General features: G+C 35.9%; 1 protein-coding gene across 1 annotated transcript; it reads left to right on the top strand.

The window, feature by feature from the left end:
• The first annotated feature begins 20 nt into the window (after window positions 1–20).
• LOC128280931 (G-type lectin S-receptor-like serine/threonine-protein kinase SD1-13) lies at window positions 21–3,676 on the top strand. The gene is made up of 4 exons (XM_053019585.1): window positions 21–341; window positions 2,616–2,682; window positions 3,150–3,277; window positions 3,536–3,676. The coding sequence occupies exons 1-4, from the start codon at window positions 21–23 to the stop codon at window positions 3,674–3,676; spliced, it is 657 nt and encodes a 218-aa protein (XP_052875545.1).
• The last annotated feature ends 12,936 nt before the right edge of the window (window positions 3,677–16,612 follow it).

The following is a 16,612-nucleotide window of genomic DNA, read 5'->3' as shown; positions in this document are numbered from 1 at the left end:
CCAAGTTCTGGGAAGAGCTTATGGGGAAAACTATTAGCTGCTCTGTTTTACTAGCTTTAATATCTTGCTTTTACTTACTATTTGCCACTACTTTAGACACAATAACACCATCAAAATCCATCATAGACCCTGATGTTTTAATCTCCCAGAATGGTGTTTTCCGATTGGGATTCTTCAGCTTGGCTAACTCCAGCAATTGTTATATAGGGATTCTCTACAATCAAGTCCCCGTACAAATTGTTGTATGGGTAGCAAATAGAAACAGCCATCTCAAAGACTCTTTTGGGATTCTCAACATATCAGATGATGGCAACCTTGTTGTTTCCAATGGAAAAGCTGAGGTTATTTGTGTAACACCCCGAATTTTGGGCTTAGAAGTATTAGGTCTTGAGCATAGGAACAGTTGGAGGCTGCACATAAATGTTTATATGTGCAAGAAAGTGCCATAAATTTTGTATTTGGTTTAGTGGTTAAGTGTCCTGGGAAGTGTCTGAGAAGTCTTGAGTTTAAGCCTGGGCAGGTGCAAAAAGTTTTGTTTTTAAAGGAATAAGCACTGTCTCTAGGCAGTAGGCTTTTAATTAAATGTGGGTAAAACATGACAAAAAGGGCTTGCTGGTCTAGGGTATAAGTGGTGTGATATCTATGCTTAAGGATTGAGGTTCGAATCTTGGTGGGGGTAGTGGAGTGTTTTATTTTGCTGCTGTGCCATGGGAAAGTTGTGGGTTGATCGAAACACTGAAAAGTTTAAATTTCAAATTAAGTGGTTGAGTTGTTGAGGGATCGGTTTGAGGATGTTGTGGAGAGATTTTAGGAGAAAATCAAGGGGATGTGAAGTTGAGGGAGTGTTGGTGCCGAATGGGGACTCTAGGTACTCAAAGGAATTCGGCTTGGAGAGTAATAGGTTTTTTTTTTCTCTATTTTAGTTGCTATCAAGTGCTTTTCTTTTGCTTATTTGCACTTTCAATTTTGGAGGCCAATTTTTTTGGGGTCTTTTAGGTACCTTTTCTTTTCTGCTTTTTATGCAACTTTAATCTTCCTTTCGGTCAATTGCCTTATTAGCTGACTCCCCTTACATTTTTTTCTTCTTTTCTCTCTCGCAATTCTTTTCTCTTTACACTTTATGGTTGGGTCGATTTTCTTCTATTCTCCCCCTCTCCGAGCTTTGGGCGATTACTTCATCATTCCCTCTCATTCAATCATTTTTCCTTTGGCCGAATATTGGTTGGTAGGCCTCTGTCTTATTTCTTTCTCCCTTCGGTTTTCACTTCTCTGAGTACCATCTTCTTTCTTCTCCTCGTTTTGATCATTATCCCATGTTTACTGTTTCAAATCAATCCTCCTTCTCGGTTCTTTGTGCACTGCATCACTTATCTACAATCTGCTCTGTCATTATTGGTAAGTGAATTGAGGTTTATTGTATGGGAACATAGGTTATTATTCGAAAGGCAGTATTGAACGATATGCATAGATTGTATTATACTCCAAATACGGGTTTATTAAAGGTGGTGACATTCGTGTAGGTAGTGATCGAAATTGATTGGCACATCTCCTAGGAACTAGAGGTACGCTTACGATTGTTTTCAGGTAAGGAGACTATGGTCAATTTGGGAACTCTATTAGGCTCCATTTGAAACATGAGTTATGTAACTGATTAGATGCCACTTCAGGTATAAAAGGATTCGGAGTGCGGTTAACGTCAAATCACATCAGGTGTGTAACCATACTGTTATAATCATAAGTCGGCAAAAATCAAAATAGGTGACCGTCGACATTTCACGAGGGTGCACTTGCTTGTGTGGTAACCCGAATGCATAAACGTGGGTGTAAGATCGTAAAGGCCGGCCATGAGTGATTTCATGGTCTGAGGTTGATTTGGGCCTTGATGGGCTGAAATGGGTCATATGGGCCCCACACGGGTGAACCACATGAACGTGTGGAGTTTATTGAGCCAGGCACACGGCCAAGGCCATTCTTGGGCTTAGTGGGCCACATTATGGGCCTTGGGCCTATTTTTATTGTTTGACTGTTAGGGTTTCACGGGTCGCCTAAGACCATTGTAGACTTACTGTTGGGTCGGTAAGTATACCCAGACCCTAATTTGATGAAATGACTGTTATACCCCTATGGGGTAAAATGACTAATATGCCCCTATGATATGTATGGTTGTAATCGAGCATGACGTTGTTGCATACACATAAGATTTTATGACATAACATATTGCATGGGGATGGGTTTACTATATTTAGAGGAAGTGTACTGTACTGGTAGCTCTGCTGTAAATATTGTTTAGTGCCGCAACCGGTGTTATTTTTGGTATGTAGGGATAGGTGGGTTAATTTTATCCCCACATGGTGTGTAGGTTGGACGGAGTGGTGTGTAGAGGCTGGTTGGGTAGAATTTCTGATTGCATATCTGTACCTTGACTGCTACTAAATTGGGCTAAGGCCCACTCTGATACTGTTACTATATTAGGCTAAGGCCCTAACTGAAACTGAACTGTTACTGATATAGGCTTAGGCCCAGACTATTTTTGCTCACTGTATGTTTTACTATTTACTTATTAAGGGATTACACACTGAGTTTTCGTAAACTCATTCTTCTGCTTATCTGCGCAGGTAATCTTTAGCCGGATCGGTGCTGCGAGGGACTCGAAGGTGGCCACACAACAGCTTACACTTCCATGTTATCTTTTAACTTATAAGTAGTATAATTTGGGTATTTTTATGTAATAAGGCCTCTTTAAGTTTTTATTATAATTTGGGATTTATTTACTTGATTCATATTTGTTAGTAGTAGGCCGCGGATTTTCAAAAGATAAATGTTTTTTAAACACCTCGCTTACACAACAAATTTTAAAAGCTTTCGCAACAAACATTGTTTTAAAGTGTAATGACAATCTAATATGGTTAACATTTTGCCAAAACGATTTGAGTTTTAATAAAGAACATGATATCTTGAACTTTTGTTAAGATCACAAAGAGGTTTTAATAAGAGAACAAATTTCTCAACGAAATTATGTTTTTTCGAAAAACACTTCAATATGACATCGCAGATTCGGCCATAACGTCTAGGCTGGGTTTAGGGTGTTACACTTTGGTCATCACATGTTAACAATACAACTCCTAATGAAACAACTGCCCAACTTTTAGACTCTGGAAACCTTGTCCTTAGTAACGGTGAGGATGGAGCAAGCAACTTATGGGAGAGTTTCGAAGATCCTTCTAATGCCTTCACTGAAACTATGAAGATCAGCACTGATGTTAAAAAGGGTCGTAAAGTAGAGCTGAAATCATGGAAAAGCATTTGATGACCCACTTGATGGTAACTTAATCTTAACCTTGAACCGTTCAATAGCTCAGAGGGCATCATTAGAAAGAATAACAAGCTCTATTATCAGACCGGTCCATAGAATGGGAATACCTTTATTAGCTTAATAGATAAGTACACTGCTTATCTTGAAGGGTTTGATGTTGTTGTAGATAATCCACAACAACCGTACTATATGACTTACGAATTTTCTAATGACTTTATATAGATATACGGTGAATTAGATTCTCAAGGAAAATTCACTGAATGGAAATGGGATGCGGGGAAAGGGAGCTGGATAAACAAGTATTCTAGTTATCAAACAAACTGTGATGTTTATGGATACTGTGGGGGCATTTGGAATATGTGATTCATCGAAACGACCCATTTGCAGTTGCTAAAAGGGGTTTAGGCCTAGGAATATAGAAGAATGGAGTAGAGGTAATTAGAGTAGTGGATGTTTTAGGACTACCCCTTTGCAGTTCTAAAAAGATTACAACAATGGGAGCGAGCAGGCCAAGGTGATGATGGGTTTTTGGAGATGAAGAGGATGAAAGTGCCAACATTTTAGCACCCGTCATCAATAAGTAATGGCCAGTGCAAAGACCAATGCATGAACATGAAGAATTGTTCGTGTGTGGCTTATGAGTATGGTGATGGCATTGGTTGCATGTTGTGGAGTGGAGATTTGATTAAAGTCCAGAATTCCTCCGCTAGCGGCGTTGATCTTCACATTCGTCTGCCATCTTTGGAACTGGGTAAATTTTATTAGTGTTGACGATGTGTTTGATAAATTGAGTCAATATCTGCATTTTTGGGTTGAAGTTATTAACCAAGTTTTTCTATTTCCATATAAAGGGAAAAGTATTAAGGTCGTTGTTATTACAACAGTAATTGCAGGCATAGTCATTATTACAATTTCTACACTCTTCTTATTGTGTAGAATAACTAAATATAAAGGTAATACATATGAAAAATATTTATATGTATAAATAATTTATTAAAAAATTACAAATTAAACTTGAAATATATAAGTAGAAAATACTGATAAATCTGAAATGATATATTGAAACATGATGGTATTGGTACATATTGATCAATGTCAAGACAACAATAATATGTCTATCAATGCGGTACTAACTACTTTGATCCTATCTTAGGAAGAAATGAAAAACGAAAGCAGATCAAACATAAGCTTTCTAGTGAAAAATATAGGAGAAAATTCAATTGGAGTTGAACTCCAGCAGCTGCCACTATTCAATTTTGAAGAATTCGCCGTCGCAACAGACAATTTCCATCACATAAAAAAGCTAGGGCAGGGTGGTTTCGGTCCAGTTTACAAGGTAATAAATAATGGCAATTTTCAGCAAATCCAATATCAATGAAAGGGCATTGATGGGCGTCAAAACCACCAAAAATAATTTCTCCAAAAAAAACTCTAAATTGTAGTAAAGAGTGGTAGTAGGGTCGAGTCCACAGGGATTGGAAGTTGTAATCAATTTCCGTGTTCACTTATGAATAGAATATTTGTCGTGTCAAAGGTCGTGGCAAGAGTCGTGTCCACGACTCCAAACTTACCTACAACAAAAATAACAATTAAATGGGGGGTTTGAGAATGTTTAAGAAAGTAAATAATCTAATCAACTTAAATAAAAAATTGATTAATATTGAAAATAAATATAAACTGGAAATAAATTTAGACTTTTGTAAACAGATAAAATAAGCCTTAGCCTTAGACTCAGTAAATTTCATACCAAAAATAGATCTTCAAAAATTAATCTTCTTGTCCAAACGATAAGCTGGTTATAGCAATTAAGAAAGTCCTAACCATCAATTCCTCTAGTAGCTGGTTTTGATACGACCTGCAAACCAACCCTTACCGATATCTAACCGAGATACACGTGTTCCCAATTCAAGATTCCAGCAGCCTTTCGTTCTGACGAACCCAACTTGAATTAACGGCCTCAACCGCGTAGGTCGTTTAAACCCGATCACTTCTTCCTCAATTTGTTCTCGGAGATCCGAATACAGCACGACCGACTCATTTCTCCAACTGTCAGTAAACATGACTCCAACCCAACGTGCACTTTGACTTGAAATCGAGTTTAACTTTAAGGGATGATTGGTCTATCTTGATACTTAGGAAAAAAATGAATACCGATTGGACGAATTTTTAGCACGAATTCGTATCTCACGATTCTCAACCGGAAAGAACATCGGCCTAAGGTGAAGATGAAATTTAGTGAAATATGAAAATGTTCATGCTTTGTAAACTTTGGAAGGTAGGTTGATGATTATTGTAAAGAAAGGAAAAGAAAAGTACTTGGAGAGCAATTGAACCAATTTTGGAAAAGAAACAAGAATTGGAAACCATGCTACATAATGTTAATGCCAATTTGAAAGGGAAAAAAAAAGTAATTCAATTCCAAATTGAAGTAGGAATGTAGAATTAAGTGATGATTTTCCAAAGGACATTAAGGCCCTATTTATATACATAGAATTTGCTATTTTTGGCCTTAACAAATCTAACATAAAATCAAAATAAAAAATAAAATAAGATTTTTTCTATTTTTTGCTTTTTCAAAGTCAAAAATTCTGATGAGTCATTGGCTTTTCTCCATATTTTTTATTCTGCCTCATTTTTATTGATTATTTTTCAATTTGATCCTTTTCTGCTCGTTTTGTCTCTTAGCATCCCAATTGCATCCCTGACAAGATTAAAACATAAAAGTACTAATTTAGTAGGGATCAATTCAGAAATAAACCGAATTAAACACAAAATAACATGCAAATTAATATGTTATCAGGCATTCTCCTTTTTTCTATCAAGTCTTGTGAGTTGAATTTTGTGTGCCGGGAACATTAGATGATGGAAAGGAAATAGTAGTGAAAAGATTGTCGAAAGCTTCGGAACAAGGATTAGAAGCAATTACAAGTAATTTGTCAAAGTACTCCTTCACCATCTCGGAGTCCTTAATGTTCTGAAATTCAAATTCTCTAATCAGGTTCAACATTTTCATGCTTTTATTCTTTTCATCTCCTTCATACTCCTTCAAGAAATTCCAAACTTCAAATGTTTATTGTTGAAACTATTTTTTTGAAAAACGAGGATCGACTTGGATTTTGAAAATGAAAACAAAAAAAGGGAGTCGCCGCCAATCCCTTTTGATGAGGTGTGATCGGGTCACCTCGAAAAGTGGTTGTTTTTAATAATCTGTTTGATTTATCAAAACAACGATTTTGGTCTACGAAAATTGAAAAGACGGGTTCGGGATTCGGTTACGTACGAGGAAGGATTAGCAACCTCGAAATGCCCAAAATTGGTACCTAGTCGATTAATTAGTGTCTTAGTGTTGAAAAATTTGAAAACTTAAAAAACTTTGAAATACGATCCATCTTTTTGTAAAAAAGAAACTCAAACGTTAAAGACCTTCTCGTCTCGAAGCAGCAAAACGTCATATCCAGTGAGTTATGACATGACATCTCGAACTTTTGAGAATGAGCTTGCCTTTTACTTAAAAATCCGTGTATTTAACTCCCTTCTTAAAAGGATATTCGGTTAGTTAAGGTGAATGAGGAGAATTGAAACCCAGTAAGTTAAGGCACGTTTCCTCGAGTTTCCAGACACCGAATATTGCCTTTACTTGCGAAAAATCTTATTTCAAGGTAACAAAATGTCATACTCGGTAAGTTAGGGCACAACACCTCGTATTTCCGAGAATAAGCATTTTTTTAAGACTCGTATTGTGATTTAAAAGAATATTCCGTTATTTAGGTTAATTGAGAAAAATCGAAACCCAGTAAGTTAGGGCACGATTTTCTCGAAATCCTAAATATGAAGTATCGCTTTTTATGAAAAAGTTATTTTCGTCGGGTAATGGTTAACATAAATTTGTAATAGTAAGATGAAGAATGCATAAACGGATATAAATCTCGGCATTGACAAGCATAACAGAATGAACATAAACGCAAACGTGGATGATAACAATGAAAGAACAAATAAAATAAATAAATAAAACCGATGAGCTAAAATAAAATAGAAATGATAAATAAACTAATAGTATTTGAAAAAAAAAAACTAGTTGTAAATAAATATTACATAAAATTATTTTAAAAAAATTGATAGTAATAGCGGTGACAATAATAATATGAGAAATATAACAATAGCGAAATGATAATATAGTTATAATGCTTAAAATACAATAACAACGAAAATATAAATAGATAGAAATATAAATAAGTAAGTAACAAGAAAATCTATGTAGATGAAAATATAATAGTAATAATAATACGATAGTAATAATGATAATAAAAATTTAGTAACAATAATATGTTAAATAAAAAATATGATAGTGACAATAATTAAAGAATGTTAATAGTAATAAAATAAGGTGGTAATAATAAGACTAATAATAATAATGATAATAGTAATAATAATAATAGTAATAATAGTAATGGTAATAGCATAATAGTTATAAGAAATAATACTAGTAGTAATAATAATAATAATATAAATAACAATATATTCATGAGAAATAACAATAATAATAATAATAGTAACAATAATATTGATAATGGATATTAATAATAAAAAGGAGTAATAATATTAGTAGTAAATAAAAATAGTGATAACAATAATGAAAATAGTAATAATAATAATAATAATAGTAAATAGTAAGGAATGGTGATAATAATGATAATAAACAATAGTAAATAATAATAATGATAGTAACAAAAACGGCAATGATAATATTAATATTGATAATAAATAATAATAATATAAACATTGATAATAATAGAAAATAATAATGTTAAAACATAATAGCAATGGTGAAAATAATAATAATATTAAAATAATAATAATATACTAATGAGGATAATAATAATAATAATAATAATGATGATGATGATGATGATGATGATGATGATGATGATGATGATGATGATGATGATGATGATGATGATGATGATGATATGAATAATAGTAACATCTTAAATTAATTAATTTAGTTAAAATATCAAAAATAGCAAAAGGGACTAAATTGAACTTAAAGTGAAGTTTTGGGACAGATTTGGAATAAAAACTAAAGAATAGGACCTATTTGGGTGCGCAGATAACGAAAGAGGACTAAAATGGGAAATATCTCATCCTCCCAAAATTCACAGCACCAAGAGGGATCGAAATAAAACAAAAACAAAATTTCTGGGCAAAATTAAAAATACGAAAAATTTTAATTATAAAACTATAAAAAAGCAGAAGGACTAAATGCGCAAATAGCCTCTTTTCAAAAACACGTGGATCTTGTCATTGGAGCGGGTCAGGTCGGGTCGATCTCCTCAAAACGACGTCATTTTGACGTCTGAGGAGACCAACCAAAACGGCGCTGTTTTGGTCCTTTATAAAAGCTTAAAATTTTTTTAAAAAATCATTCTTCCCCAAGTTTAAAAAAAAAAAAAAAAAAGCTTCTCTTTTCTCTGGTCGGCCAGATCTTGGCCGACCTCATAGTCCGCCACCAAACCCACTTGCACACAGTGGTAGGAAATCAAAGAGGTGAGATTTTTTTACCCTTTTTTATGCCCCTTTTTTATACTTTGTAATATGTATATATATATATATATAACCAAAAAAATCAAAATAAAAATGAAATCTTTGTATGTATAACAGTTTAAAAAAGGAAAATGAAATATAGGTGTGTATGTGTAGTTTCAAAGTAAATGAGAAAAAATGCTAATAAAAGAGGAAATACCCTTAAATGTTTGCTTTGTTTTCTTTTTTTTTCTTCAAACCCTTGCCGTAATTTTGTGTTTTTTTTTTGGGATTACTCTAAAAAATCAATTGCTTGTATTCCTTCCAAAGAAAATCCAACCTCTTTTACAATCTGATATCTTAGGCTTTTATATAGCCGATTTTACAACATTATCTCTGTTTTCTTCACTGTTTTCGCATTTAATCCTGTCTTTTCTTTGCAGGAGCAGTTGGCGGTGGAGCAGGTGGCTGCCAGCGACGGTGGCAGGGGTCTCTGACAGTGGCTAGGGCGCCACTTGGGCTAGGGGGCTAGGGTTTATTATTATTTTTTCTGTGTGTTAAGGTTTTGGGCTGGTTTAGTGAGCTTAGGGTTTTAGTGTGTCAGGGCCGAGAAAATTGAGCTTGTAACATTTATTTCATTGTCATGATTCTGAGAAAGATATCAGATGAGGCTGCAACAAATAATGTAGCTTTTGCCTCTGATTTTCTTGATTCTCTCATTGTGATTCTTGATTTGCGCTTTAGTCGGATTGACAGGTAATGAAAGAACTTCATAGTTCTTCTCCACGGCTTCCCAGAAATCATTTTCCTCTAGATGAGCCTCCATCCTTACTGCCTAAACACGGTAACCTTTACCATTAAAAACGGGTGGTGCAAGTGCAGTGAAAGAGATTTCTGAATCCATAGAAGAAGAAAGAGACAAAATATTTTTTTTAATTATAAGTCCCTCAAGAAGATAGCTTTGATACCTATTTATTGAAGTTTTTGATAAAAAATTTATTGTAAAAAAAAACAACAAAAGCAAGAGGAAAATATAAATAATTTTTATAGAAAGTGTTTTCATTTATTAAACTGAAAACTAGTGTTTATATAGAAAAACAACTACTATTGACTAAAACTAGACTACTAAAATATTCATAATCTCTAAAAATCAGCAACAAATAAAAAATTGTTAAAATTAATTAGATTATTTTGTTATAGTAGGTGAAGTAAATCTTCAACATGATTATTGAAACTGGTGCTTCATTTGCTCATTTTATGAGTGGGGTATGAATTTTAGAGGGCATGCAAAAAGAAAAGGAAGAAGAAAGAAAGCAAATTACAAAAAAAAAAAAAAAAGAAGAAAAAAGGAAAGGTTATGAGACCATGCATTTGGGGCTTTCAAATCTTTACAAACATAAGAGTAGTAGTTCTAACTATCTTTCATGAGAGTAACTTTTCTACGAAAATATCCAGGCATGAGGTGATAAATGACCTTTCACCGTCTCATCACTTTAAGAAATTATCATTTGTTGTCTTATTTTGAGCTTCACCGAATTTTCTTACGAATAAACTCAGTCCATAGTTAGATCAACTTGTAAATAGATTGAACACCAATTTTATAGTGAAAATATAGGAGAAATTCAATCGAAGTTAAACTCCAATAGTTGCCACTATCTAGTTTCATAGAACTCGCTACTACGATAAACAACTTCCATCACGCAAAAAAGCTAAGGCAAGGTGGCTTTTGTCCAGTTTACAGGTTAATAAACAATGGTGATTTCCGGAAAATACATGATCGATGAAATGACATTTTCTTTCTACCAAGTCTTATGAACCGAACTTTGTGTGCTAGGAACATTAGATGATGAAAAGGAAAGAGCATTTAAGAGATTGTTAAAAGGTTCGGGGTAAGGATTGGAATGATTTATGAATGAAGTGGTGGTGATTTCAAAGCTCCAACATCCAAATTTGGTTAGATTATTTGGGTGTTGTGTTGACGGAAAAGAGAAGATGCTGATCTACGAGTACATGCCTAACAAAAGTTTGGACGTGTTTCTCTTTGGTTAGTAACTTATTCTAATCCTTTTTAGTTTTTATTAGTGATTTTTTGGCACTCGATAGTGTTGGGAAGAAATCGAAACAACCGAAACAAAGCAAAAGCACAACTGGTGTTCTTTCTCTCCCTATAACTCCTGTAAAAAATTATGGCAAGCACAATAGCACAAAATATGTTCTCTAGGAACCTTAATCAACCACTAATCAACTAATGCAACCACAACAAAAATAAATAGAAACACCGATATTTTTACATGGAAAACCCCTCTAAATCAAGGGTAAAAACCACGGGACTTTAGAGTCCGATAAAGAGCTCCACTATCATCAAATGTTCGACTACAAGATCACAATATCAAGCCTACAACAAGCATTCAACTCCGACAAGGCTAACAATATGTAATCTTCAGCAAAAGAGAGAAAAATGAGAGAACATCACCAAAAATGTAGCTGTTGAAAAACGGGTATTTCTGATGCTACAAGACTCGGATGAAAAATCCGATCGTACAAAGTCAAGAACACCTTATCACCTAGCTGCTGTCCAAAAATCAGCTCAATCGAACCACGGATGGACCTTCGATCGAAGAGTTGATCACTGCTGCACTAAACTTAAAAAACTGAAATTTTCTTCTCTCTTTCTCTCTGTTTTTAATTTGAGAATTTGGCTCTCTCTCATTCTTCCCACAACACCCGTAAAGCCAAAATGAATGGCTTTTTTTTTTTGACAAATCCATGAAAAGAAGGCAAAACATTATGCCAGAAAATATGGGTTTCCCACATAGTGGGACCCACACCTAACAAATCTCCCCCTCCAACTATGTGGGGAATGCCTCCATGCCGGAGGTCAAACAACATGCTTCAAACTTTCCTCTTGGTAAGGCCTTCGTCAACATATCAGCACCATTATCATTAGTGTGTATCTTTTCAAGCTCTAATAGCTTAGCTTCAAGAACATCTCGTATCCAATGGTACCTCACATCAATATGCTTAGATCTAGCATGAAAAGTTGAGTTCTTACCAAGATGAATAGCACTCTGGCTATCACAGTACAGGACATACTTCTCCTGAGTAAAACCAAGCTCATGCACAAACTTCTTCATCCAAAGCATCTCCTTACACGCTTCGGTTGCTGCAATGAACTCTGAATCGGTGGTGGACAATGCAACACACTTTTGCAGTCTCGATTGCCATGCCACAGCTCCTCCTGCATAAATGATTAAGTAACCTGAAGTAGATCTCCTCGAGTCAATGTCTCCGGCCATGTCTGAATCTGTATACCCAACAAGAACAGGTTTCTCATTGCCGAAACAAAGTTTCATGTTGGAAGTGCCACGAAGATATCTCATAATCCACTTCACTGCATTCCAATACTCTCTGCCTGGATTAGAAAGAAACCAACTAACTGTACCAACGGCATAAGCCAAGTCTGGTCTCGTGCAAACCATTGCGTACATCAAACTACCCACGGCTGAAGAGTAAGGAATTTTCTGCATCTCTTCCTTCTCCTTTTCTGTGGAATGACTATGCTTAACACTCAATCTAAAGTGCATAGCAAAAGGAGTATTCACCGCTTTAGCTTTGTCCATACTAAACCTTTGAAGTACTTTCTCAATGTACCTCTCTTGTGATAACCATAATTTCTTGGCCTTTCTATCACGTGTCAGTCTTATGCCAAGAATTTGCTTTGTTGGCCCCAAATCCTTCATTGCAAAGGATTTACTGAACTCTTGTTTCAACTTCTCAATTCTAGAAGCATTCTGACCAACAATAAGCATATCATCAACATAGAGCAAAAGAATAATAAAATCATCACCAGAGAATTTCTTAACAAACACACAATGATCAGAAGTAGTCTTCTTGTAGCCTTGCTCACCCATAACAGACTCAAACTTCTTGTACCATTGCCTTGGAGCTTGCTTCAAACCATACAAGCTCTTCTTCAATCTGCACACATAGTCCTCTTTCCCTTGTGCAACAAAACCCTCTGGCTGCTCCATGTAAAGCTCTTCTTCCAAGTCACCATGAAGAAAAGCAGTTTTTACATCCATTTGTTCAACCTCTAAGTCATAACAAGCTGCCAAACTCAATATAGTTCTGATAGAGGACATCTTCACAACCGGAGAAAATATTTCTTCAAAATCAACCCCCTTTTTCTGAGTATAACCCTTGACGACCAATCTAGCTTTGTATCGTGGAGATGAAGACTTCTTTTCTTGCTTCAACTTGTAAACCCACCAATTCTTCAAAGCTCTTTTGCCCTTAGGCAGTTTCACCAATTCAAAGGTATGGTTCTCATGCAAGGATTGAAGTTCGTCTTTCATCGCTTCAACCCACTGATCTTTGTATTCACTCTCCATAGCCTCTTCATAACATTCAGGTTCTCCCCCGTCAGTTAAAAGAACATATTCATCAGGAGAATACCTGACAGAAGATCGTCGATCTCTGAAAGACCTTCGAAGTGGAACTGCTGGTGGAGTTATAGGTGCTTGTTGTTGATCATTCACAACATCATCTATGGGAGTATCAAAGTCACCTATATTTTGATGGTCATCACTAACATCACCATGCACATTATCTGGATAGGATCGGTGAAGAGTCTAGGGAACCGGATTCACATCGATCAAGTTACCACTACCTTGTGAATCCACTTTCTCCGTCTTATTAATGTCATCAATGGTGCGATCCTCAATGAAGACAACATCTCTACTTCTTACGAGTTTCTTACGAGGCGGATCATAGAGTCTATAACCAAACTCACCATCCGGACCATAACCAATAAAATGCATTGTCGAGCCTTGGCATCCAACTTGGATCTTTCATCCTTTGGAACATGAACAAATGCTTTACAACCGAACACACGTAGGTGATCATATGACACGTCTTTACCAAACCAAACTCTATCGGCACATCACCTTTCAAAGGAACACTAGAGCAGATTTATCACATGTGTCACTTGTATTCAAAGCTTCACCCAAAATGATCTTGGTAACTTTGCATCGACAACAAACATCGACTCTCTCAATCAATGTTCGGTTCATTCTTTCAGCTAACCCATTTAAGCGTGGAGTCTTTGGTGGTGTTCTCGATGTACGATTCCTCGTCGTAGACAATACTCATGAAACGACCACATGTACTCGCCACCATTATCGATCGAATGCACTTCAACTTCTTCCGTTTCCCTTTCAAGCGATGCTTGAAGCTGTTTAAACACCTCAAAGACTTGATTTTTAGACTTCAAAGTGTAAACCCATAGCTTTCTTGAACAATCATCAATGAAAGTCACAAAGTAAAGTGCACCACTATGTGATCTTACTTTTATCGGACCATAAACATCTGAATGGACCAACTCTAGCAACTCTGATTTCCTATGAGGAGGATGGCTTCTAAATGAAACTCTTTTCTGCTTTCCTGCTAGACAATGAGCACAATTCTTAAGTGTAGCATTCTTTAAACCCGAAAGTTGATTCTTCTTCGCTAAACAGCTAAGCCCCTTATCACTCATGTGACTGAGTCGTTTATGCCACAACTCAGTTGATTTGTCATTCAGTGTCACATTTACCGTCTCTCGAGAAGTCAAAGCTTGCATCAAGTACAAATTTGAGCTCTTCTTTCCTCGAGACACAACCAAGGAGCCTTTAGTCAGCTTCCACTGCCCTTCACTGAAGGTGTTACAGAATCCCTCATCATCAAGCTTTCCTGCAGAAATCAAATTCAAACGGACATCCGGTGCATGTCTGACATCCTTGAGAGTTAACTTTGTTCCATTGTTACTCATCAAGCTAACATCTCCCATACCAATAACCGAAACCAAACCATCATTACCCATCTTCAATACCCCAAAATCACCAGGAGTATAAGATGTGAAGAATTCCTTCCTCGACGTGACATGAAGTGATGCACCAGTATCAATCACCCAACTAGTCTCGTCGCATGCTAGGTTGACCAAATTCTCATCACAAATAACTAACAGATCTTCACGAGTAACAGTAGCAACACGCTCGGATTTTTCATCGTTATTCCGATCGTGTTTATCACTACCACCTTTGTTCTCTTTCTTCCACTTGAAGCAATATTTCTTGATATGACCTTTCTTACCACAATGATGAAACTCAAGATTCTTGTATCTCGATCTTGACTTGCTTCGGCTTTTATCTCTACCCTTTCCATCTTTGTCTCTGTTTCTCCCCCTGTTCTCAATAACCAGCACCTCGGACTGTAATGTAGAACCCTGAGATCTTCTTCTAACCTCTTCATTCAACACACCACTCTTAGCCAAATCCAAAGTAATAATACCACGTAAGCGAGAATTAATGAGTGAGACTCGAAAGGTCTCCCAAGAGTGCAGTAGAGTAGCAAGCAACCAAAGTCCTAAAATCTAGTCATCAAATTTGACACCCATACCAAGCAAGCGATTCATCACACTCTGAAATTCACTAACATGGTCAGCTATAGACATTCCTTCTTTATATTTCAGCGCCATCATTTTCTTGACAAAAACAACTTGTTATTGCCCGACCTCAAGCATACAAGCTTTCAAGCTTCTCCCACAATGTTTGAGCATGTGTCTCCGATCAATGTGGTTGTAAACATTTTCTTCAACAAATTGCGAATAAAGCCACACACTTGTTGATGCTCAAATTCCCATTCTTCATCACTTTTGAATCGGGTTTTGAGTAGTAAAGTAGGAAGATGCAAAGCCTTCACAAACAACAAATCCTTCATTTTATTCCGTCAAAGTTGATAATTTGTGCCATTCAATATAATCATCTTGCTCGTATTAATTTTCATAATTATCTGACACAATAACCAAGCTCTGGTACCAGTTTGTTGGGAAGAAATCGAAACAACCGAAACAAAGCGAAAGCACAATCGGTGTTCTTTCTCTCCCTATAACTCCTGTCAAAAATTATGGCAAGCACAATAGCACAAAATATGTTCTCTAGGAACCTTAATCAACCACTAATCAACTAATGCAACCACAACAAAAATAAATAGAAACACCGATATTTTTATGTGGAAAACCCCTCTAAATCAAGGGTAAAAACCACGGGACTTTAGAGTCCGATAAAGAGCTCCACTATCATCAAATGTTCGACTACAAGATCACAATATCAAGCCTACAACAAGCATTCAACTCCGACAAGGCTAACAATATGTAATCTTTAGCAAAAGAGAGAAAAATGAGAGAACATCACCAAAAATATAGCTGCTCAAAAAGGGGTATTTCTGACGCTACAAGACTCAGATGAAAAATCCGACCGTACAAAGTCAAGAACACCTTATCGCCTAACTGCTGTCCAAAAATCAACTCAATCGAACCACGGATGGACCTTCGATCGAAGAGTTGATCACTGCTGCACTAAACTTAAAAAACTAAAATTTTCTTCTCTCTTTCTCTCTGTTTTTAATTTGAGAATTTGGCTCTCTCTCATTCTTCCCTCAACACCCGTAAAAGCCAAAATGAATGGCTTTTTTTTTTTTGACAAATCCAAGAAAAGAAGGCAAAACATTATACTAGAAAATATGGGTTTCCCACATAGTGGGACTTACACCTAACAGATAGTTATGTTGGACCTCAATGAAATTTAGAGTACGAGGGATAAAGTTCTTCGAGAACTATTTTCTTTATCCACAATACTTGAATTTATGTTGTTGTTTAAGGAAAATTGAGCTTATAATCACTCGATCCAATAAGTATTAATATTGTTTTCCTTCTCTTTACAACTTAAACTTGTCCCTGACTAT

The sequence above is a fragment of the Gossypium arboreum genome, chromosome 1, assembly GCF_025698485.1.
Source record: "Gossypium arboreum isolate Shixiya-1 chromosome 1, ASM2569848v2, whole genome shotgun sequence".
Classification (NCBI taxonomy): Eukaryota; Viridiplantae; Streptophyta; class Magnoliopsida; order Malvales; family Malvaceae; genus Gossypium; species Gossypium arboreum.
This window is presented reverse-complemented; position numbering and strand designations above follow the sequence as displayed.

Coding starts and splice junctions, on each gene's coding strand:
- LOC128280931 (XM_053019585.1), top strand. CDS start 21: ATGGGGAAAACTATTAGCTGCTCTGTTTTACTAGCTTTAATATCTTGC. Junction 2,683..3,149: donor ACAACAGCTTACACTTCCAT/GTTATCTTTTAA, acceptor CCCAACTTTTAG/ACTCTGGAAACCTTGTCCTT. Junction 3,278..3,535: donor ATGTTAAAAAGGGTCGTAAA/GTAGAGCTGAAA, acceptor GACTTTATATAG/ATATACGGTGAATTAGATTC.